Source organism: Eublepharis macularius, chromosome 5 (genome assembly GCF_028583425.1).
Source record: "Eublepharis macularius isolate TG4126 chromosome 5, MPM_Emac_v1.0, whole genome shotgun sequence".
Lineage (NCBI taxonomy): Eukaryota > Metazoa > Chordata > Lepidosauria > Squamata > Eublepharidae > Eublepharis > Eublepharis macularius.
In genome coordinates, this window is record NC_072794.1 from 41,947,787 (window position 1) to 41,970,316 (window position 22,530).

The following is a 22,530-nucleotide window of genomic DNA, read 5'->3' on the forward strand; positions in this document are numbered from 1 at the left end:
TGGCCTTGTGGAACCAGAGGAAGAGAAAACAATCTTTAATAGATACTAAGGGTCAGCTGAGTATACTAGCAGCCAAAGCAAAGTGGTGGGCCAAGTTGGCAGTCAAAGCACCACTCCCAGGTTTCTTTATTGTTGTTGTTGTTGTTGTTGTTATAATAATAATATAAAAACCTATTGTAATTTTCCTGGAGTAAGAATGAGCTCTGCAAATTAATTCAGCTTTGCTTGGCCTTAGTTGGAGAAGCATCAGGAATTGGGAGTACCTTGAGCTTCGTAGCTGAGTCGCGTCATTCTTGGACTGCATGCTATTACTTTTGAATAGGGAAGAACCAGAACAGTGTACACCTATTGCTTAACATTTTCTGTTGTGCTAATGCCTGCGGGCCATTCATGTTCTCCTTGTGGTTAGCACTGTGCAGATTTAAAGAAAGTGACACTCCCTGTTCCAGGAATTTGTAAATATATTTCTTTTTAAAAACCTCTCTAAAACAGATTAGAATTAGAATTTGTGTGCCCTTAATGGATTTGGAACCAATTTTAATGCCACAGTGGCCTTAAAAACACAGTGTTAAAAATGGTACCAGCATACCCCAAATGGGTCCCTCGATTATAATATTATTTATTTATTTAGGTATCTATATCCTAGTTTTCTCCTTGTGAGGACCTCCTCCATTTTATCCTCAGAATAACAACCTTGTGAAATAGGTTAGGCTGAGAGAGTGGCCCAGGGTTACCCAGCGAGCTTCCATGGCAGAGGGGGGTGGGGATTTGAACTTTGGTCTTCCAGACTCTTGCCCAGTACTGTCACCACTGCACTATAGGGGCGCTACTGGTTGGTTACTGAAATGTGCAGTTGCAGATGAGCATTGGGAGTACGGTAGATTGTTCTCCAGCCTGAACTGAAAGCTGTGAACAATGCTCCGTCTGAACTGTGTGTACTCCCTAAAACATGCCACCGAATATACAGAGTGCTCAGAGGACCAGCCAATATGGAATGGGTTCTCTGAATGCAGGAACTCTGAAAGCCGACAAGTTAGATAAGCAGATGATTAGCCTCTGTAATGAAATGTGTGCTGTTATTAGCCAGTGGAAAGCTGTAAATGTGCAGCTTTGTCCTCACACTTGCTAAAATGACGAAGGAATTAACAGTGTGCAGCTTCTGTTTACTGTATTAATTTTGCTAAAATGTAGCAATCTGCAGCACCACACAGACATAGCTGCCTTGTACAGGTGTTACTTTAATAGCAAGATCAGGGGAAGAAGATATGGGAGTTAATAGGTGCAGTTGTTCTAACTCAAATATTAGCCTTCCTCTTTAAAACACACCAAAACAGAAAACAGGCCCATCTGTTAAAATGCAAAAGATACAGCTAACTGGTGGAGCTTTCTTTCCTGAAAAATGTGTCTGAGTTTTCTGTTTCTGTTATGTCTATACTGCCTGTTTCAGAGGTGAAAAGAACTCTTGTCTATACATAAGATTTCGTAAATTGCTTTAGTAGTGCCAAAGCACACACATCTTCAGCTATGATACTGGTAGCAAAGTATTACCAGCTACTTATTTGTCATATTCCCTCCTTTCTCTTTTTCCTTGGGACATCCTTTGAATCATCCTGTGCTTCTATGGTGTTGTTTTATTTCCTTTGTTAATAGTCCTGTGAGGTTGGTCAGGCTGTGAGAGCAGCTTGGACACCCAATAAGCTAAGTGGGGGATTGAAGCTCCGTTTCTGCAAGTGTGGCACTTTTTCCATTACACTGGCTTCATTCCATTCTGGTTACTGTGCTTTAAAAAGAAATAGACAATAATCCCTTCTTCACTTACCTTCCTATATAAACTAGAATGATCAGATCTAATTAGTGGATCTCAGATTGTAAGACAGTTCATGGCCTTAAGTCCCTTTGCAGACCTGGTTGATATTTAAATTGTGCTTTTTTAGACTTGCCTAGACCAAGATTTAATTTTTCCATGGAAGTGTTAACTGCACTGGGACGTCATATTTTTGAACATTAGGTGAGAAACCGTATTGGGATTTTGCAAGGAATTGCCAGCATTGACCTCACCACACATCCTAAATAACAAGATGAGTTTGCCAAGTGTTATGGGAAAACACAGTAACTGCCAGCAGTTTTCCAGCCTTATCGCCACTTTTGTGGTTTTATTTAATATGCTCTTAGGAAATTCAGTGTCTACATCTTCAAGAAACTAACGAATGCAATGGCAGATACAAATTCCCACCTGGGGATTGTGTGTGCCCCTTGGGAGTGCTTTTAATGTGGGTTCAAATGGTCATGCAGTCTTAAAACAACATCATATGGTAGCTTTTCAGCTAGTTTTCAGAGAACTCTGTATCTGGGCTGTACCACTTCAGATTGTTGGTAGGGCTACGTTGCTTCCACACAGGGAATTTTCCCCCCAGGGAAGGCAGGAAGTCTCCCCATTACAGGAAAATGTCCACATGGCTCTGTGCCCATCCTTAACATCCTTCATGCTGTTCCAGGGCTTTCTCCTTTGAAACAAAGAAAAAAACAGATCTTTGGAGGGGGGTGCTTTTTGGCTCTTGCTATCAGGAGTGGGCAGGAGTAAGATTTGCTTTCAAATTGCTTTCAAATTAGGCAAAACCCACCTCACTGCATTGTTGCATGAAGAGGGAATTGGATTGGCTTGCATAACAGATATGGTTAGAAGAAAATGATGTGTGCCCCAGCTAACTCTGCCTGATTATGTGGTCCTCTACCAACCCCACAGAGGCAGCAGCGGAGGTGGGCTTGCTCTTATACTCCATGAGTCTTTCAACTTACACAGAATTCTGGAGCAAACTACAGCTGGCATTGACTGTATGCTCCTTACATTTGGAACTAAGGATAGATTAGATAGTCTGCTTGTTCTCTGGCCACCTAGTTCCCCAGTAAGCACCATTTCTGAGTTGCCAGAGGTGCTCTCAGACATGGTGCTGGAGACACCTGGACTGATTGTTCTTGGTAACTTCAACATCCATGTTGAATGTTTTTCGTCAGGGCTGGCCCAGGACTACATAGCCTCCTTGGCAGCCTTATGCCCCTCTCAAATAGTGACAGGCTCCATAGAAGAAAAAGGCCAAACTTTGGACTTAATCGTTTGCTCTGAGTCTTTGAGGGAATATCTTCTTTCAGGATTGGAGATTCAGCTTGAACCGTGGACTGATCATTACCTGGTAATTCAAGGGTGTTTATGGTCCCAGCAACCCGCAAAAAGGGGGGACCTGCTAAAATGGTCCACCCATGAATACTCATGGATCCTTCTGGATTCTAAAATGCTTGAGGGGGGTGGGTTGAACTCCAAATACATGATCTATTGAGGCAGTGACGGAAGCTTGGAATGTGAAGCTCCCTGAAGCCATTGACAAGATTGCTCCTTGCTGACCTCTTCCACCCTTGCGGCAGAAGCAAGCACTGTGTATTCACCATAGAGCTGGGTAAATTAAAGAGGGCTGGGAGATGTCTAGAAAGATGCTGGCAGAAAATTCATACTGAATCTAACAGAGTGTGCTATAGAGCCCATTGGAAGACCTATGAAGCTGCTATGATAGCAGCAAAACAGTTTCTTCTCTGCAACCATTTAATCAGGTCCATCCCAACTGTTGAAAGTGTCTCAACATCTTTTGACTCCTAAATCTGACTCTTCACTGGCTCAAGAACAGACAATTAGCTGTGACACCTTTGCAGAGTTATTTTGCTGATAAAATAGCACAGATATGCTCTCATCTGGAAGCCAGCTGTAATACAGGTGAGGCAGAAGTAATGATAAACACACCATCCTGCTTCTGAACCATTTTGACCCAGTTACAGTGATGGATATTGACAAGATCCTGGTATCAGTGAAGGCCTCTACTTGTGCACTGGATCCTTGTCCATCCTGACAGCTAAAATCTTGTAAAGACCACATAAATGAGCTTTTGATATCTATTGTAAATCAGTCACTATCTCAGGACCCTTTTCTATGGCCACTCGAGGTGGTTATCTGCCCACCAGTTTAACTAAAATCCCTAGATTAAATGTTGTAGCCAATGATCACCCACTCTCTAATCTGCCCTTTCTAAGCAAAGTGATTGAGAGAGCAATAATAGACCAACTCCAGGTCTTCTTAGATAACCCTGGTGCATTGGACCGTTTTCAGTCTGGTTTTAGGCCAGGCTATGGGACAGAGACAGCTCACATGACCTTTGCCTAAATAGAGATAATGGCAATACATCTTCGTTGCTTCTGGATCTATCTGCCGCCTTTGATACTGTAGACCATTCCATCCTGTTGAGACATTTGGAGGCAGAAGTAGGTATCAGGGGATGTACCTTGGAGTGGTCCAAATCATGTTCCAGTCCTCTGGTCCATGAGGATAAATAATTCCTCATGGACCAGAATCAAAGGCTTGCTGTCAGAGACCAGCTATCTTCAGTGTGGGAATTATCTTGCTGGGTTCCCCAAGATGCAGTCGTACCCCCCCATGTTATTCAATTTCTTTGTAAAGTCTTTAGGAGAAATCATTTATTGTTATGGAACTGGATGGCATTAGTATGCAGATAATATTACAGATAGCTCTGTATCTTGCTAGTCAAATCCCCTGGTAATGCAGTAAAGGTACTGACTTGCTGCTCGGCAGTGGTGGTCAGATGGCTGAAAATGAACAAAGTGAAGCTGAATCCAGACAAGATGGAAGCGATGCAGGTTGAGAAGGTGGAGATTCTGAAAGACATTGTTCTTCCCACCTTTGATGGGGTTCAGTTGACCCTGGCAGACTCAGTTATGAGCCTAGGGGTTATACTGGATCCAGCACTCCAGCTAGAGAAGCAAGTAGATGCAGCTGCATAAAAGAACTTCTCCCTACTTAGACTAGCCTGGAAGAAGGTCTGGCCACCTGGATTCATGCCACTGTAACATCGAGAGTAGAGTACTGTGATGCATTCTATATAGATCTCCCCTTAAAGTCAACTCAGGAGGCTCCAACTGTTGCAGAAAATTGCAACCCATTTACTTTTAGGAGCTAGGTGGAGTGTGCATATTATTCCCATTCTGCAGTTACTCCCACGGGCTGCCCATCAGTTACCAGGCTCAATTCAAGGTTTTGACAATCACATATAAAGCCCTTCATGGCCTTTGCCCTTCATACCTGTGCAACTGCCTTTCTTCCTGTGCTCTGCCACAGCAGCTTTGTTCATCTGAACAGGGTATTCTGCAGATAGCACCCTGCATTTGGGCAAAATCAGCAGCTGCCCATACACGTGCTTTCTCTGTGGTAGCCCCCATCTTAAGGAATGGCCTGCCTGAGGAGGTCAGGAAAGCTTCCACTCTCTTGGCTTTCCAGAAACTATGCAAAACTGAATTATTCAGGAGGGGTTTTTTTACTCAGGTAATAAGACTGTGCTATAAGAAATGGCTCTGTGAGGTGCCTTGTTAAGGGACAGGGATTGTAGACTGTTCTGCTGATGTAAACATGCCCCTACAGGATAGTGAGTGGAGGAGCAGCCGCAAGTGGCATGGTTAGAGGGGAAGTGCTGTTGCCATAGCAGGAGTACAATTTTACCTCATCTAGACGCAGCCTCATGTGATTGAATACTCCTCAGTACAATGTCAGGAAGGAAAGGTGGGTTACTTTTATTGTTTTGCAAATATATTATGTTTTTTACGTGAAGAGATCTTATTTTATTTGTATGGATGCATTCCCAGTTATGCAGCCATTACCAGCAGTCTGGTATAGCAAAAGTCTGTGCTTACTGTAAACTAAGTCTGTTAAGGAGCTCCTTCTCAGCAAGTTGTTCCCCGCAGTTTCAGCTGTTTCTTTGATTGCTATAAATCAAGAGCAACTTTGAATCTGGGAGAGGATGGCAAAGTGGGTAATTTTGCTAGTGGCCCATACTAAAATATATCACTTTATAGACATGTGTGTTCTTTCTTTTCTTTATTTCAGATATACCCTACCCAAAAGAGCTTACACCATTCTCCTCTCTTCTATTTTATCCTCACAACAACCCTGTGAGGTAGGTTATGCTGAGAGGGTGTGACAAGCCCAAGGTCACCCAGTGAGCTTCCATGGCAGAGTGGGGACTCAGACCTGGGTTTCCCTGACCCTAGTCCAGCACTCTAACCACTACACCACGTTGACTCTCTCTTGTACTTGTTCACTTCTGCAAGCCCTCAGATTCTTCTGGAGGGCCATTTTGAAGAGGCAAGCGAGAGATACTATATTGAGTGCCCTTCTAGTCATGCATGTATATCTCTCCTTTTGAGAGGAAAAGGCAGGAGAAAAATGAAATAGTCACAAGTGAGAGAAGCAGGGGGAGGTGCAAATAAGGAGGGAATCCTTCTCCAGTCCTCTTACTTTCTTTCTTGATCATGAATTAGTTGCTGAATGGGTCATAGTGTACTTTTTAAGGGAACAGATTTAGTCCTTGGACCACCTATTGACTTTGTGTATCTTAAAGCCAGTTTGGTGTAGTGGTTAAGAGCGCAGGACTCTCATCTGGAGAACCGGGTTTGATTCCCCACTCCTCCACTTGAAGCCAGCTGGGTGACCTTGGGTCAATAACAGCTTCTAGGAACTCCCTCAGCCCCACCCACCTCACAGGGTGATTGTTGTTGTGGGGATAATAATAACATACTTTGTAAACTGCTCTGAGTGGGTGTTAAGTCATCCTGAAGGGCGGTATATAAATCGAATGTTATTATTTGTAGACTGAGTTCTGATTGTGTCAAGTGTTTTTGTTAACGTAATGCCAATAAAGGTTGCTGATTTTTTTTTAATGTTATTATTATCAAATGTTATTCATTCTTTCTCCAATAAACAATACTTTTAGTCTGGCTGTTCTGTGTTTTATTGGCTGGACAGCTTCTTTTTCATTACTCTCCTGCACCTGATATGTTTTTATATAAGAGCATTCAACTCTTCGAGAATGCCTGTAGGTTTTAAATGGAGCATTCTAGATGGTGAAAAAGAGCAAGAGTCCAGTAGCACCTATAAGACTAACAAAATAAGTGGTAGAGTACAAGCTTTCATGAGCTACAGCTCACTTCTTCAGATAGCTGTGGCTCACGAAAGCTCATACCCTACTACTAATTTTGTTAGTCTTATAGGTGCTACTGGACTCTTGCTCTTTTCTACTGCTACAGACAGACTAACACAGCTATCCATCTCATTCTAGATGGTGTTCTCTTACGTCACATGGATTTCTAGCTAGGATTGCTGGATCTCACCATTATCAGAAATGGGTGAGAGTTTTTTTTCTGTGTGCTCCAGAGTACTCCTGCAAGTGTATATTGCAAAGGAAGATTGGGCATACAAGAGGTTGATCATCTCATTGAAGGACCCTTGATAACTTTCCAAAGAGCCCTGAGTTTCCTCAGCACACAGTGTGGAAACTTCTGGCCTCAGTTAATCTTAATGCAACAAACTTGAATGTTTGATAAAAAGGAGCAGAAACATTTAAACTGGAGCTTTTGAAAACTGATTAACAAAAACAACTTGAACAGGACAATGCTTTCTTATTTTTTATATATATATAAAAAAAGCTAGACTGCATGAACATTAAACTCATTTTGTGTTGGAGCTGTGTTCATCTTAGCGTTTGATTCCCGGACCCAGTGACCATTGTTTTGAGATGCAAAGGGGAGGGAAACAGTATCTGCTATAGAGCAGGGTTTTTACTACTGTTCAAGGAAAGTGCAGAGACCTTTAAGAACAGTTTTGGAGAAAAGCTTTGCTTCTGGTTTAAGAGTTAAGAGGTGAAAACATCGATATTACTTCTGAAGGATTTCAGCAGCTTAAAAACTCCAGGAAAGACAGAAGCATAAAGCTGACATTTGAAGAAGTAAGATGATTTATACCACCCCCAAGACTTTAGGTTAGGAAGAGGTTTTAAATTTGAGGGGGAGAAATGCAACCAATCCCTTAGAAGTGCTTTCCTTTTGATATTGTTTCCCAGTTGGGTAGCCTTCTTTCAGTATTTCTAGATTAAATATATTTGCATTGCTGGCGTAGTTTTAATAAGGGTCTGTAGGAAAGGTTTTTGTTCTTTGCAACTAGTTTTTATATTGATCAGAATTCTTTCACATTTGATTCCATTTCAGCCTACATGACAGAAGCAACAAAATATCGGGAGGAAAATTACAATAGTTAAAGTTAAATCAATAATTTGTTGCTTTTACGTTGTTTCTGATCTTCATGTATGTTATGCTTTGTGTCTGAGAAGTACAAATTTGACCAAAGAGAGATTTTTTAAAAAAAAGATTTATTATAAATGAATTAATTTGTCATATTTATCATTATATAAAAACAGCAGCCAGTTCATTTACAGTCCAATCCCAGATTACAGCTTTCTAAACCCTTTGACTTCAATGCATTTAGAAAGGTTTAATGCTGTTTAGGATTATACTGTTTCTTATGTTGCAATCCTAAGCACCCTTACTTTGGGGCAACTTCCATTATTATCAATGGAATGAACTTCTAAGTAACTCCACATAACGTCAGGCTGCATAGAACCTTTATCATCATTTTATGCACAAACTTGAGAATGAACATGTATGGATTTAGCTGAAATTTTCCAGTCCTATGTATTGTTATTTGGGAGTAGGTCCAGTGAATGCATGGGACTTGCACCCAAGTAAATACATATAAGATTAGACTATTAGTCAGAAATCCTATTCACATTTACCTTGGAATTAATTCATTGGAACTAGTGTCTAACTAAACATAGAGCTACAATTCTAATATGTGCAAATGGGTTTATTAGTTATTAGCATTGTCCTGAAGCCATTGTTCATATACTCTGTAACCATTCCATCTAGACTTTGTTTTGATTGAATGGGTTATGAGTTGGAGTTGTATCACAATTACCATAGTGTAGCCATTGGAATTCTTAGGTGGGGCATAAGAGCCCAAGAGACGTGCAAGAGAATAGATAGTATTCTTTCTCATTTCTGACACTAACCTTGGTATTTAAACAAATCTATTGCCACTTCCAAGTTGACTTGGATCTCTTAGTTCCAATGGAATGCTAACTATGGCCTGGTGCTAAGCAAATGAGCCTTGGGTTCCCTCTTACCCTCATGTGCTCTGATTTAGTGTTATGTGTGAATGTCTTATTATTTGATCACTTGTTGGTACATAGAAGCTGTCTCTACATTGAAAATTACTGCCCTTGAAGAGAAGTGGTAAGAAATATCTGTCTTGTAGGCATATTAGAATTTACAGCCCAATCCAAGTGTACTCAGAAGGAAGTCCCAGTGAGTTAAATGGGATTCATGGGGCATGCAAGTAAATGTGTAATGTGTGCAGGATTTTTATGTATCTACTTGGGGTAAAAGTAAATACATTCATTGGGATTTGCAAGTAAGTATGCATAGGATTGGGGGTTTGCTCACAGTCCTATGCACGTTTAGTCCCAACTACATTTTAATCTTCCACAGTCTGTTCCAACATGCAGTACCAAGTGTTTAGTTAATGTTGTCATCTATTTATGAGTGCTCATCTGTAAATTTATCCTCAATTAGTGTGCTGATCACTTAATGCTGTTTTGCATGGCACGTTATCTACTTTATTTAGCATGGCTTAAAAAAAATCCCATCCTTCCTCCAGCAATCTCAGGGCGGTGTACGTCTCTCTCCCATTTTATCCTTACAATAACCCTGTGAGATAGATAAGAATGAGAGTGTGTATGACTAGCCCAAGGTCACCCAGTGAGCTTTATGGCTGAGCTGGGACTTGAAGTTGCCTTTCTGCAGTCCTTGCTCAACATTCTGAACCACTCTAGCCAGCCTCTATACCATTATCGCTTTTGTGTGTTTATGTACACAAGCCCTTAAATAGTTAAGAAAAAAACCCTTTAATTGTCATCTTTCTCTTTAGAAAGTAACGCCTAAATACATATAATAGTAATTACACACATTATTGTCTGTTTACTCTTGCCTCAGTTCTCTCTCCTTGGATTATATATATGCTTCTGTTACCCTGTCAAGTCTATCTATGGGGTATGTATTAATGGTGCTATATAAATAATAATAAGAAGAAAGGCTATGCACAACAATAAGATTTAATTGCATGGAATTTTATGCAGGTCATTCAAAAGCATCGTGATTGGAAGCAATGGATGAGCAATCCCAAGGAATGCCGGGTCCTCCCGTTCCTCAGTTTCAGCCACAGGTAGGATATTCTAAGAGCTGCAAAGGACAGGGAATAATGGGATGCTTTAAGACAGTATTTTAAAATCAGAGAGCCTGTTCAAAAAGAGGATTCTGTTTTTCATCTCTGTTTAAAACTCAGAAAAGGCGCTGTGCATTTTAGGCCTTCTAGTTTTATCTTCTGTGTTGAAACTAAACTTTCATTCAGTTTTATACTGATCTTCTAAACGATTTACCCTCTTCAAGAACTAGAAAGACATGGATAGACTGCAAAATATAATAGAATGTAGAGAGTTCTGTTGGGCAGAATAAAAAAAGTTAAACTTAAGGAATTTGTAGGGGTGGGTAGTTTCATAGAAAGGAATAAAAATAATCCTGAAAGTGGTATTGCTTTTATAAACGGAACAATTTTCAAAGAAGCATCATGTGTTAAATTTTCAAGCACTATGCGGTTGTGTTTTGAAGGCTGATCTGATAGTGTGTCCAAACTTCTTTGTCTTAAAATGTGATCCAGAACATTTTATTCTGTCCTGTTTGTACTGAGTGATCACATCCCTAGCCGCCCTGAGCCCATTTGTGGGGAGGGTGGGGTATAAATCGAATAAAATAAATAAATAATAATAAATGTGCAAAAGCATTGCTGAATTTGCCTATTGTTATTTGTTTATTTTATTATAATTTATGTCCTGCCTTTCTTCAGTCAGGACATTCACTGTGGCTTACACTGTGTTCCCCAGAGTCTCCCATCCAGGCATTGATGAGACCCAGACCTACCTAGTTTCAGTAGGCTTGTTGTCTCATGTGCCTTCAGACCTTGTCCTAGTTATTCTTAAGTGTGCTGTGGAACTAAGATTTGTCCTCACCCTCTGATTTATCATGGAACTTTCAATGAGATGTTGGAACTCCTGCTGGCTGACGAGGGTGATGCCACTTCTTTGATTAATCCTTAATACCAGAGTTGGAAAATGGAAATTGGAATCTGGAGCACACAGAGTCAGCAGTGAAATCTCGCAGTGGGAAGGAAGCCAGGTTTCTGTGCAAGCTTATTTTTGGATTATGTCATTCTTATGCAATTCAAATCTCTGGAACATGTAAATTTTTATATAATTGCATGGGAATGCTACTAAATTACCACTCTTTTCCAATTGACAAAAGTTGCACTAAGGGATGATGTGTTCTATTGAGGGTCATAACTGAGTCATTGCCTAGCAGTCTAGCTGCAGTGTTCTGCACTAGCTGCAGCTTCTAGATGCTCTTCAGGGGTAGCCCCAAGTATAGTACGCTGCAGTAATCCAATCTAGATGTAACTAAGGCATGGATCACTATGGCTAGATCTGACTGAGCCAGGAATAAGTGCAGCTGATGCATCAAGGATACTATGGTAAGTAGTATCAAAGGCTGCTGAGAGATCTAGTAGTGTCATATTCCCCTGTGGAGGTCATCAGCCAAGATGACCAAAGCAGTCTCTGTTCCAAACCCTGTCTGGAAGCCAAATTGAAATGGGCCCAGAAAATCAGTTTCTTCCAAGAACCGCTGAAACTAGGAAGAACCATCTACTCAAGTATCTTGCCCAGAAATGGAAGTTTAGAGACTGGCTGGAAGTTCACCCCAATTTTTTTATGTCTGTGTCATCTCCAAGATGCTAAAAATGCCCTTTGAAAAGAAAAAGTTTGTCTAATTAACATCTGTCTTGCACTGCATCCCACGCTGTTCCCGGAGCTCCTCTTACTCTCAGTCATGGCTTTCTATGGTCTGTCCTCCAGAGCTCCATTTATGGCTCTTTGTATCCAATCCTTATATAAAAATCTGACACATCAGTTAAACCACATAAAATTAAAATATGTTTAAAGATATTTCAGTTTTGCATTTAAAAAACTTTAGTCATTTATGCAGCTTATAAAATTAACATTCCTATTGTTCTGTTGGTAAATCAGATCTAAATCCATCTGTCTTGCACTTTTTATCCTTCTCTTCCTCCAAGAATTTCAGAGTGGGGAACACAATTCTTCTCTCCTTCATTTTCTCTCTCAGATAACCCTGTAAGGTAAGTTAGACTGAGAAAGTGAGAAGCTAGCTGAAGGGTCACACGGTGACCCTCATAGTTCAGTGAGAATTTGAACTTAGGTTTCCAAGTCCTTGTCCAACACTTTAATCACTACACCATACTGGGACCCATGGATCAATTTACAGCATGATAATTTTTTCAGATGCCCCACATCACTCTCTATAAGAGTAAGAAAGGGGGTGCAGAGTTCAGTGTTCAAAGGTCTGAATACATCAGTTGTAGCTGGAAAAGATTTTTATGTCATGCAGCAGTTGCGTTTCGCTGTTTGTATAACTATAGTGTTTTCCCATACATATGAAGGGAGGGTGCATGCAGTTGACATGGCTGTATAGCCAGTTATGACTCCCTGGTGGGTGTCCACAGCATGTTCTTAAGAGTTCATAAATGAACATCACATAACACTTTAGAGGTATGGGTGGCAAAATACTGATGTATAATCCTCTCTTAAATGTGGTTTGCAAGCTTATATGGAAGTCAAACTTGCATTAACCATGGTTGGCTTTGGTTCAGTTTTAATGTAACCCGTGGTTGAGGATGACATGGGAAGGAAGGGAGGAAGGCAGTATGTGGCTGGCTTCTGATTTGCCACCCATAAGTTGGAAGGAGCCAGTGATATGTTTGCGCTGAATGTGAGAGCATTGATGATCTAGATAAACATCAATATATAAATGACAGTTTATAGAAATCACCCTAGTTGACACAGGAAGTCCTTGCTGATTTTGTTGTTAATGTGATGGTTAAAATGCAGTCTGACGATGAGTAAAATGTATTTTAATATGTTCTCTGACCTACCAATGCCCCAATTATGCACAAGCCTGTTCCTTTTCCAAATTGCATTGTGGCTGGGAGGGAGACCTGGGTGATAGTTGGAGATGTGCAGCTATGTTGCTTCTCATGTCAGGTCTCCACGTCGAAATTGTATGACAGGACAAGGGAGCGGATGAGACAAGCTGCCAGTCAGCCACACTGCCCTTTGAAGAAAGGCCATTGGGGGTGGGGGGGAGGTGCTGCAAATGGGCTGTGAAGTTTACATACACTGCCCACTGTTAAACAGATTACCTCTAATGAAGTGTCTAATGCTCAGGCCATATCAGCCTAATCCTCGGTGGCAGTTCATCCCTCAACTGCCAAAAAAACACCGCCCTCTGGCCCTCTCTCGCCACTCTGACCGCCAAACACAGGGAGGTGCCTGGTCTTAATAAAGCCAGACAGTGTGTGATCTGACATGCAAATGTAGGTCATTGCATATGTAAATGTGTGATTACAAACCTGCATGCCAAAACACATTAGTGAGACTTTGCTCTCAGCATGCGGTTGTCACACTGCCTTAGTAGTTCACGCTAATGTTTGTCAAGTTACTGCAGAGACAGAGGATGCAATTCCCAATTCAAATTTTGAAATGTATGCTGGCTTTAAAAAAAATCACAAAAAACCCTAGCTTAATGAAGCCACATTCTGCATCTCTGTAACATGAGCATTTGAATAATGAGAGAACTCCCCAAGTTTTTGTATTTTCACTACAAACACCACACATCACCTCATTAAGCCTGCATAGGTTCCTTTTGAATTTGCATCATTGAATCCGTGCGATGCCATCTCTATCAAAGCAGTTCTGTATTCAGGTGCTGGTGGTTCTGTTGAATATTCATTTATTTTTGGTTGTGTGATGGAGAGCTTCAGAGAGCAAAAAGCCTAGACATATTTCTAGTATCCGTTACATTTCAAAGAGGACCAGTTGCATACTTCAAGTGTTCTTGAATCACTGCTGTTTGTGCTTTTAAATTCTAACACAAAGGCAAGACGTGACAAAATTGTTGCTGTTTTGTAGATCCTTAATAAAAATGATGTTACTTGTAGCAAAGCCACGTGCAAAAGTGTGGTGCAGAACAGAGAGCAATCTAGAGTGTCAGTGACTTTCAGTATACCCCTTATAATATTTACTCTTCCCCCCCCAATAATGATGCTAGTTGTATATTCTGAGAGACTCTTGTGAAGTGTACAATGTTTAAGAATATTAACAGATAAAATTAAAAACAGGGAGAAAATGTGCATCTTATTGTGGTGCTTGAGTCTTCAATTCCTTGATTGCTTGGAGAATCCCCTAAATATATGAACGTTCTTTAGACTCTAGGAGAGTTTTCTCCACTCTAGAGTTAATGTCCCTTTTGATCGAGGAGCCACATTGGCAATATTAAATGGGCTGGCAGGTCACACTGAAAATAGGCAATGGTTTCTCCTGCGTTTCCAGAGGGATGTAATATGTATGCTGATAGAGGAAGGTCTCTATTAAGACTGGCAATCTGAGAGGCTGTGGTGACTGACCTAAATACCTTAAGTTTATTAAACCTAAACCATAAGCAAACAAACAGTTCACTTGATGGATGGTTATGTAATAAAGTTGTTACTTGAAGATTCAGCTACAGGGAAGGACTAGCAGTAGATACGGTGTCCATGTAATTGTTGGTAGGAGCACTTGAGTAAAGAGACCTCAAATGACTGTTTTCTTTTCCCACATATATATTACAACTTGCTAGTTTGGGGGCCTAGAACAATAATCCTTTTCACTTCTCCTGAACTCCTAAAGAGGGCTCTCTGCTTCTGATTTCTCTGAATTACTCAGTAGACTAGATGTTATTTCCAGAATTCAGGCTCCAGTTTGAGACACTGCCCTAACAGAAAATGCTCCTCTCTGCTATTTACTTGGTTGCATGGTTCAAAGACACAGTTCCCAAGAAATACAAACAGGACTGTCAGCATCTCTCTCTATTGACGTCAGGCTACTGCCCCCACCCCTGAAGAGAAACCTCCCCATTGGGTGTTGATTTCCCACTTCATGCAGCATGGGAGTCTTGCCTCATCATTGGACCGTCTGCCTCTTGACTCTCAGTGGTTGGGTGCCCATCAGGCCATCTCCCTCTGTGCTACTTCTTCACGCAGGGGACCTGTCTTGATGAGCCCCTGGAATCTCAGGTGTCTCAAAAATCCCCTTTACTGTTTCTCCATTCTTCCTTTCCTCTCCTCACAATCTCTTCTACTTTGTGAGAATTTGTTTTAAATACTGTGACTGGGCCCTGGGCCAGCAAAGCTTTGAACTGTAAAAGAATGTTCTTCATGTTCTCCAACACATACATGCTGAACTTTGTGTGTGTAGGTTTCTGTAGTTAAAGTGAATGGAAAGGACGGCTGGTTGCAGGGGAATAATGATTACACATACTACACTACGCTAAAGTATATGCCTTAAAATTTAGTTTTTGAATCTTTGCAGAAAGCCTTACGACCTGACATGGGCTACAATACTTTAGCCAACTTCCGGATAGAGAAGAAGATTGGCCGTGGACAGTTCAGTGAAGTTTACAGAGCAACATGCTTGTTGGATGGTGTGCCAGTAGCCTTAAAAAAGGTGCAGGTAAGGATCTCCTGAGAGATATGTATGAAAAATTCAGCTGCTGATTTTATTGGGTTTAGGAAATACACTTTTGTTTAAATAAGGGCACTGTTGAATGGTGAAGAGAAGAATGGTATAAAAGTTGGCTATGACAGACTTGAGTGACATATTCTGCTTTCATTTTACTGCTGTTTGGTTCTCCCTTTTTTGCAGCTATTTTTCAAAATTTAAGCTGGTGGGGCCTTAGTCTTAGGTTGTGGTCGTGTTTTATTTCTGAATGGTTCTGTCTTACGCTAATTTTATTGGCTTGGAGCCTAAGCAGTCATGCTAGAGGAAGACAACATCTCTGCCTCTTTTTCTCACTGCAGCCTTTTATGCTCTCCGAGACCTTGCTCCTGCTGGTCATTGAGCCTGTGGGAAGAGTGCGAGTGTAGGGAGCAAACTGTGAGCCTTCAGCAGGAGAATGGAATCAGCAAAAATGGCTCACTCCCCTTTCACAGATGGAAAAGCTGTTCTGCTGGCAAAGCTGCTGCTGCTGTGTTGATGGGATGGCACTTTAGGATTCAGGCCATTGTTTTAAATATGACTGCTATTTTTAGATGTTTGTTGTATCCTGCCTTAAGTGCTTTTCAGTAGAAGGGTGGGGTAAATTTTTATAACTAAATGCTATGCAGAAGTAGTGAAAGAGGCCCACATTTTATGATGCAAAGCAGGACCTGAAAAACCCCAGCTGTCTGGTTATCAGGTAATGGAAAAGGTTGATGAAATCCCTTTTTGGGGCCTAGAATCTAAAACATGTATGCTGGCATATGGCTGGCTGTGTTGAATCCTAGGGATTAGAACAAAAATTACAGTCCAGAATGCTGTCACACCAGATCAGCCTTGCCATGAAGCAATCCAGAGCAGAAAATGTGCAAGACTGGCAGTGAATTGCAGTATCTACTTTCCCTGAAAAGACATCTTTTAAAAAATCTCAAAGCATTAGAGAAACACACTACCCTTCTTTCAAAAGAACCAGCCCTTGGACTTGTGCAGAAAACCATCTGCTTACCATATCACCCAGCTTCTTTCAGGAGGCAGCTATATTTTGTATGAACAGGCCCCTCACAATCCTGGTCTTCAAGATATGTAAGACAGCAGTGGTCAGACTGACTTGCTCCACAATAATTACAGTGGCATCCTGCACAAAGCAAAATCGGTAAGCTCATCCTGCTATGTAGTGTGTTGTTCCAAGGCCATTTTTGTAGTCTTCTGTATGTGAAAACCACTGTATGTAATCTTTTAAGGCTTTGGCTAGGAACCAACCACTCTTCTCCTCTCCCTTGAATAGGAAGTGGTGCTCCAATGTGCATGCTTCAAGGAGCAGGCAAGCACTTCCCTGCTTAATACAGGTCACATGCCTAGGAGAATGGCATCAAAGGGACCTCCTCTAGGTTTTCTTTCTGAGCACAGTCTTTTCCTCCCCTCACCCCTCTTATGTTTTACTAGCAACAGCACCCATTGTAAAAATAAATACCAAGACCCTTAGCAGTGGAGCCAAGGCCACTGCAACAAATGAGTAGCTCCTCCCCCGCCTCTGTTGTTGCACCTCCTCGCCGGCTCTGCAGGCAGGCCTCTGAGGGGCCGTGGAGCTGACGGAGAAGTGCAGTGTGGCTCTGCAGCTTCCATGGAAGTGGCGGGAAGGCCATGAAGGGCTCCACCATGCTGCACCTCCCCGCTGGCTCTGAGAGGCCATGGAGATAGTGGGCAGATGCAGCATGGTCTCGCAGCTGCCACAGAGGCGGTGGGAAGGCCATGGTGGGGCTCCCCTGTGCTGCGCCTCCCCACCAGCTCTGCAGGCAGGCCTCTGAGGGCTGCAGAGGCGGCAGGGAGGCGCAGTGTGGCCCCACAGCTGCCACAGAGGTGGCAGGAAGGCTGTGGGGGGCTTCCCTGTGCTATGCCTCCCCACCGGCTCTGCAGGCAGGCCTCTGCAGAGGCAGCAGGGATGTGCAGCATGGCTCCCCCACACTGCGCCTCCCCCCCGGCTCCATGGCCCTTCAGAGGCCTCTACTTTTACTGTAGGGTCCTCAGTGTGCCTGCGCCAGGATAAGAGGTGATTCGTCGGGAATGCGGTTCACTTTTTATATTTAAGGATTCTCTTCTTACTGTTTAATAAATACATAGCAACATAACTTCATTTTTTCCCTCTCTCCATTCCATGGGCTTTTGTGCCTCAAAGTATTTTTCAGGAAAAGCAGACTGTCCTTATGTACTTTTGTTTCTGTTGGTCATCTCATCTTTTGGTCATGTTTCTGGGGTGTGGATCTGTCCTGGTAGCTAACAAGACACCCAGGACTAGCTTGCAGTGCTGATGCTCAGTGCAGTGTATTATCATAGTATTTGGGTAGAGGGTTTGTTGGACCCCATCCCATCTGAAGCACTTTTTGGCAGCGCCTTGCAGGGTCACTTGTGCTCATTTGAGCAAAAGTATAGGATTAAAGCTTTCACTTATTTTTACAAAGGTTGATCAAACCGAATTATTTACTCATCAGCCCACTTTCTGTCTCGAAGTCTACGAAGCATTAAAATGTTGCTTAAACTTTCTTCAACTTGCTTGTATGTTCTAAAATATCTTTTTTTTAAAAAAAGCAGTCAGACAGATCTAAGTTATTAGCTCTTTTATTGTGTTGTAAGGGGTTGTGAGGTATCATTAAACCACAATATAAAATGTCAGAAGGGGCACACCTAAATAAAGCTTGCTGTTCCTTTACTGAACTTTTTTCAAAAAACCTTACGAATGTTGTATATAGGATATATAATTGCCCAGGAACATCAAGTTTCTGTTTTTGTTATTGAACTCAGTGTAATATTTAGTCAGCTTTATCTGCTCAGGAATTAGGAAGGTTGAAACGCTTCACCAGAATTCACTCCGCTAAATCTGTTGCATTTTGGGCCTTATGTGGTTCCATGTTTTTTCTCTTTCATTTCAACTCTTAATACCTTGTGTTAGGGGATCATAAAAGGATTCCTTTGATCTGGCACATGGATTAATTATTCATTGTGCGATGTCAGTGAATTGCCTCCTGAGGATTAAATTAGAACTAATTAATCTTAAGAAAGAAGTTCTTGTTTTATGCTGTTGAAAACTGTAACTGGCCATTTTGTTAGGCTGGTTTTTATTGCTTACATTCTTATAGGTAATATCCTCCCCCACATCAGAGTTCAGAAACTTCAAGAACCTGTAATGGAAAAATCACATTAACAGTTCAAAATTCCCACACCCATAATTCAAAACTAATATACTCACATCCATGTGGATTTCAACATGGATACCCACCCCTTACCATAACTACATATATTAATCTAACTAGGAAAAACCCACATTCTACTCATCCCTTTGTCTCTCACCCAAAAGATTCCTTTTGCTCAGTTTAATTCCTCCTTCAATTTAAGTCTTTCCTTCTCCCCAAGAGAAATCCTTGCCCATCATTCATGCCACCATCATCTTGTTAACCCAGTCCTTTTTGCCTATAAAATGGAATTTTCTTCCCTAAATGAAGACTTCCAACATACAAAAGAGAGAATGTATGTGCATATGAAAGTGTTTTGAAATTTATTTCATTCCTTTTAAAAACCTTCTTGTACTCTTCTGGAGCTACAGCACTTTGTATACCGAGAAAGGAGATGATTTTTGGCCTCTTTTTCAAGTGTCCATCAATAAAAGTTCATCGACTTCTGCACAAAATTACATAGACTGCCTTAATTTGTTGTTAGATCTTGCATTCAAAACTCTTAGTAATGTATTGGGCAGTATATTGTTTTGAGTTGTTTCAGTTCAGTCCTTACAGCCTCCTTGAGTGTTCTTCAAGGTTCAAAATTCTACAAAGTTTTTCAAGGTTTTCCAAGTACGAAAAGTGGTTGTATTCAGCTGCAGTGTGCAGGTAATGAAGCAAACCACGTTTACAGTGTATCCCAAGTTAGTGTACTTTGGATCCTGGTAACAAATTGACTTGGAGGACTTAAATTAACTTTTAAAAGGCAATCTTGATGCCCTTATCATTAGTATGTGACATTGTTTTCAAGAGACTTAGATGCAGATACTAAGAGTCCTTAAGCTTATGTCAAAAAGCTTATGAAAGTTCTTGTGAAAAAATAACAGTTATTAATATGACACACAGATTTAGGCTGGTTAATGTCACTTCCATATATTATTGAGATTTTTGTGAGAAAAGTAAGATTACATAAAACATTTCAAATGAGAATTGTAGATGATCAAATCAGCAATTAGGAACATTGCAATTAAAGTATTCCTCTAGCAATCGAAGCTCCTTTGCTGGCTGATATTAGCCAAAGAGAATTGATACATTTGTTAGAGATTGCTTGGGGAAATGGTAACACAACCTTATTAATAGTGTGTTAATGGGTTCCTCTATAGTAAACCACAAACAAAGAACAACTTCTCTTAAATAGTAATCAGACCTTTTGGAATTCTCCTCAGGCAGTCAATTTAATCGGTACCAGGTGTGTGTGTTTTTTGGACAAACTTGAAAGGATGTCCATAAGTATTTACACTGCTTGAAAAAAGAAGTGTTCTCTGTCTCTCTCTCAGTATAATTTTAGTACTGTGCTTTTCCCCCCTGGAAAAATTTTCCCCTACAGATTGAAGAAAGATTTGGTATAGGGAAAACTCATCTGCAAACTGGAACCTGAGCAGACATGGAGGCTGCATTTAGACTTCTTGATAAGAGTTTGCTGAAAGAATTCATTTCTCCCTGAAGAACTCGAGCCCATCTAGAGATGGTAGAAGACAGGACAGAATACCTGGGTGGCTAGTTGACATTGACAGAGAGGTTGTGGAGAGGCACCTGGCTGCACTGGACGAATACAAATTCCCTTGGCCGGATGGTGTGCACCTAAGAGTGCTCAAATAACTTTTTAGAGAACTTGCAGAGCCTCTGTCCATCATCTTCAAGGCCTCCTGGAGGACTGGAGATGTGCCACAAGATTGGAGAAGAGCAAATTTTATCCCAGTCTTTGAGAAAGGGAAGAAGGATGACCCGGGAAACTACAGGCCGGTCAGTCTGATTTCTGTTGCTGGGAAGATATTAGAGCAGATTTTTAAAGGGATCAATCTGTAAGCATCTGAAGGACCGCTTAGTGATCCAGGGAAGTCAACATGGTTTTGTCCCCAACAGATCTTGTCAGATCAACCTGGTTTCCTTCTTTGATCGAGTGACGAGCTTACTGGATCGTGGGAACTCTGTTGATGTGATTTACCTGAATTTCAGCAAAGCTTTTGATAAGGTTCCCCATGACATTCTAATGGGTAAACTGGCTGTGGACTGGACTATAGGACAGTTCAGTGGATAGGGAACTGGTTAGAGGACTGCACCCAAAGAGTGGTGGTCAATGGCGTTTCATCAGATTGGAGGGAGGTGTCCAGTGGGGTGCCACAGGGCTCGATTTTTGGCCTGGTACTTTTCAATATTTTTATCAATGATCTGGATGAAGGGGTAAACGGGCTACTCATTAAATTTGCTGATGATACCAAATTGGGAGGAGTGGCAAACACCCAAGAAGATAAGAGTTAAAATTCAACAAGGCCTGAATACTCTGGAGAAATGGGCAGTTGTGAACAGGATGCAATTCAACATAGATAAGTGCACAGTATTACATCTGGGCCACAAAGATGTGAAGCACAAATACAGGATGGGGGATACACTTCAGGGTAGTAGTGTATGCGAAAGAGATCTTGGAGTAAGAGTGGACTGTAAACTAAATATGAGCAGTCAGTGTGATCCGGTGGCAAAAAAAGGCAAACTCAGTCTTGGGTTATATCAAAAGGGCCATTGCATCGAAATTGCAGGAGGTCATAGTTCCTCTCTATACTGCCCTGGTCAGGCCGCACCTGGAGTACTGTGGCACCTGGAGGCAGTTCTGGAGGCCTCACTTCAAAAAGGATGTGGACAAAATTGAGAGGGTGCAGAAGAGAGAGACGAGGATGATCAGGGGTCTGGAGACTGAGCCCTACGAGGAAAGGCTGAGGGCCTTGGGAATGTTTAGTTTGGAGAAAAGGAGATTGAGGGGACATGACTGCTCTCTTTAAATATTTGAAAGGCTGTCATTTGGAGAAGGGCAAGGAGCTGTTCCAGTTGGCAGCAGAGAATAGGCCTGAAGCAACGGGCTTAAATTACGTGCAGAATGGTACCGGCTGGATATTAAGAAAAACCTTTTCACGGTCAGAGTAGTTTAAAGGTGGAATCAGCTGCCTCGGGAGGTGGTGAGCTCCCCACCTGCATTGGGCAGGGGTTTGGACTGTATGGCCCCTTCCAACTCTGATTCTGTGAAATTCTGGTTAGTTCTTATGTCTGAATTCAAATGATCTAATAAACTGGAGTTTGTTGGTTGAGTTTCAAGCTAGGATTTGTAGCTGGTTTGTTGACCACAATTTATACTGCTTGTGGTTTGTTTGTGGAAAATGAATCCACAACCACAGTTATAAGCAGTGCCTTCCCTTGCTGCTGCTTAACCACAGAAACAGTGGATGTCTTTTCTGTTGGAAGACAGGAGAGAGGAAATAAGACAGTAAATGTTTTTATATACCAGTTGGGAATTGTTAGTTATGTTTTAACCTGAATTTGTTGCACGCACAAATTCTGAATGCAGACAAAGACTGTAAGAAAAGTATGAAATTTGCTTTCACAGGATCAGTCATACACATTACTGTTTAGGTCAGATATGGGCTAACTTCTCCCTTATGTAGTCTATTTTTGGTTCTATCATTTTGTGTGAAGTGTAGCAAGCAAGGGTGCATACTAGGGATCTCTTTACAGTAACAGCATAGGTATGTATTCTTACTTAAATATGCATCTTTCTGGATAAGACCAAAATACCCTCAGGACAGTATTCTTTGCAAGAATTCATGCAGTTTAAAGACTGACTGGTACCTTCTTGCTATACC

At 41.4% G+C, this 22,530-nt stretch overlaps 1 protein-coding gene across 3 annotated transcripts in view; it reads left to right on the forward strand.

Moving 5' to 3' along the window:
* Positions 1-22,530, forward strand: part of NEK7 (NIMA related kinase 7) — a 115,021-nt gene that overhangs the window by 22,270 nt on the left and 70,221 nt on the right. For all 3 annotated transcript variants that reach the window (XM_054981188.1, XM_054981191.1, XM_054981189.1), the window contains exons 2-3: positions 10,077-10,162; positions 15,471-15,611. In XM_054981188.1, coding sequence (XP_054837163.1) covers positions 10,106-10,162; positions 15,471-15,611 — 198 coding nt within the window. In that variant the 5' untranslated portion in view covers positions 10,077-10,105. The remainder of the gene's footprint in view (positions 1-10,076; positions 10,163-15,470; positions 15,612-22,530) is intronic.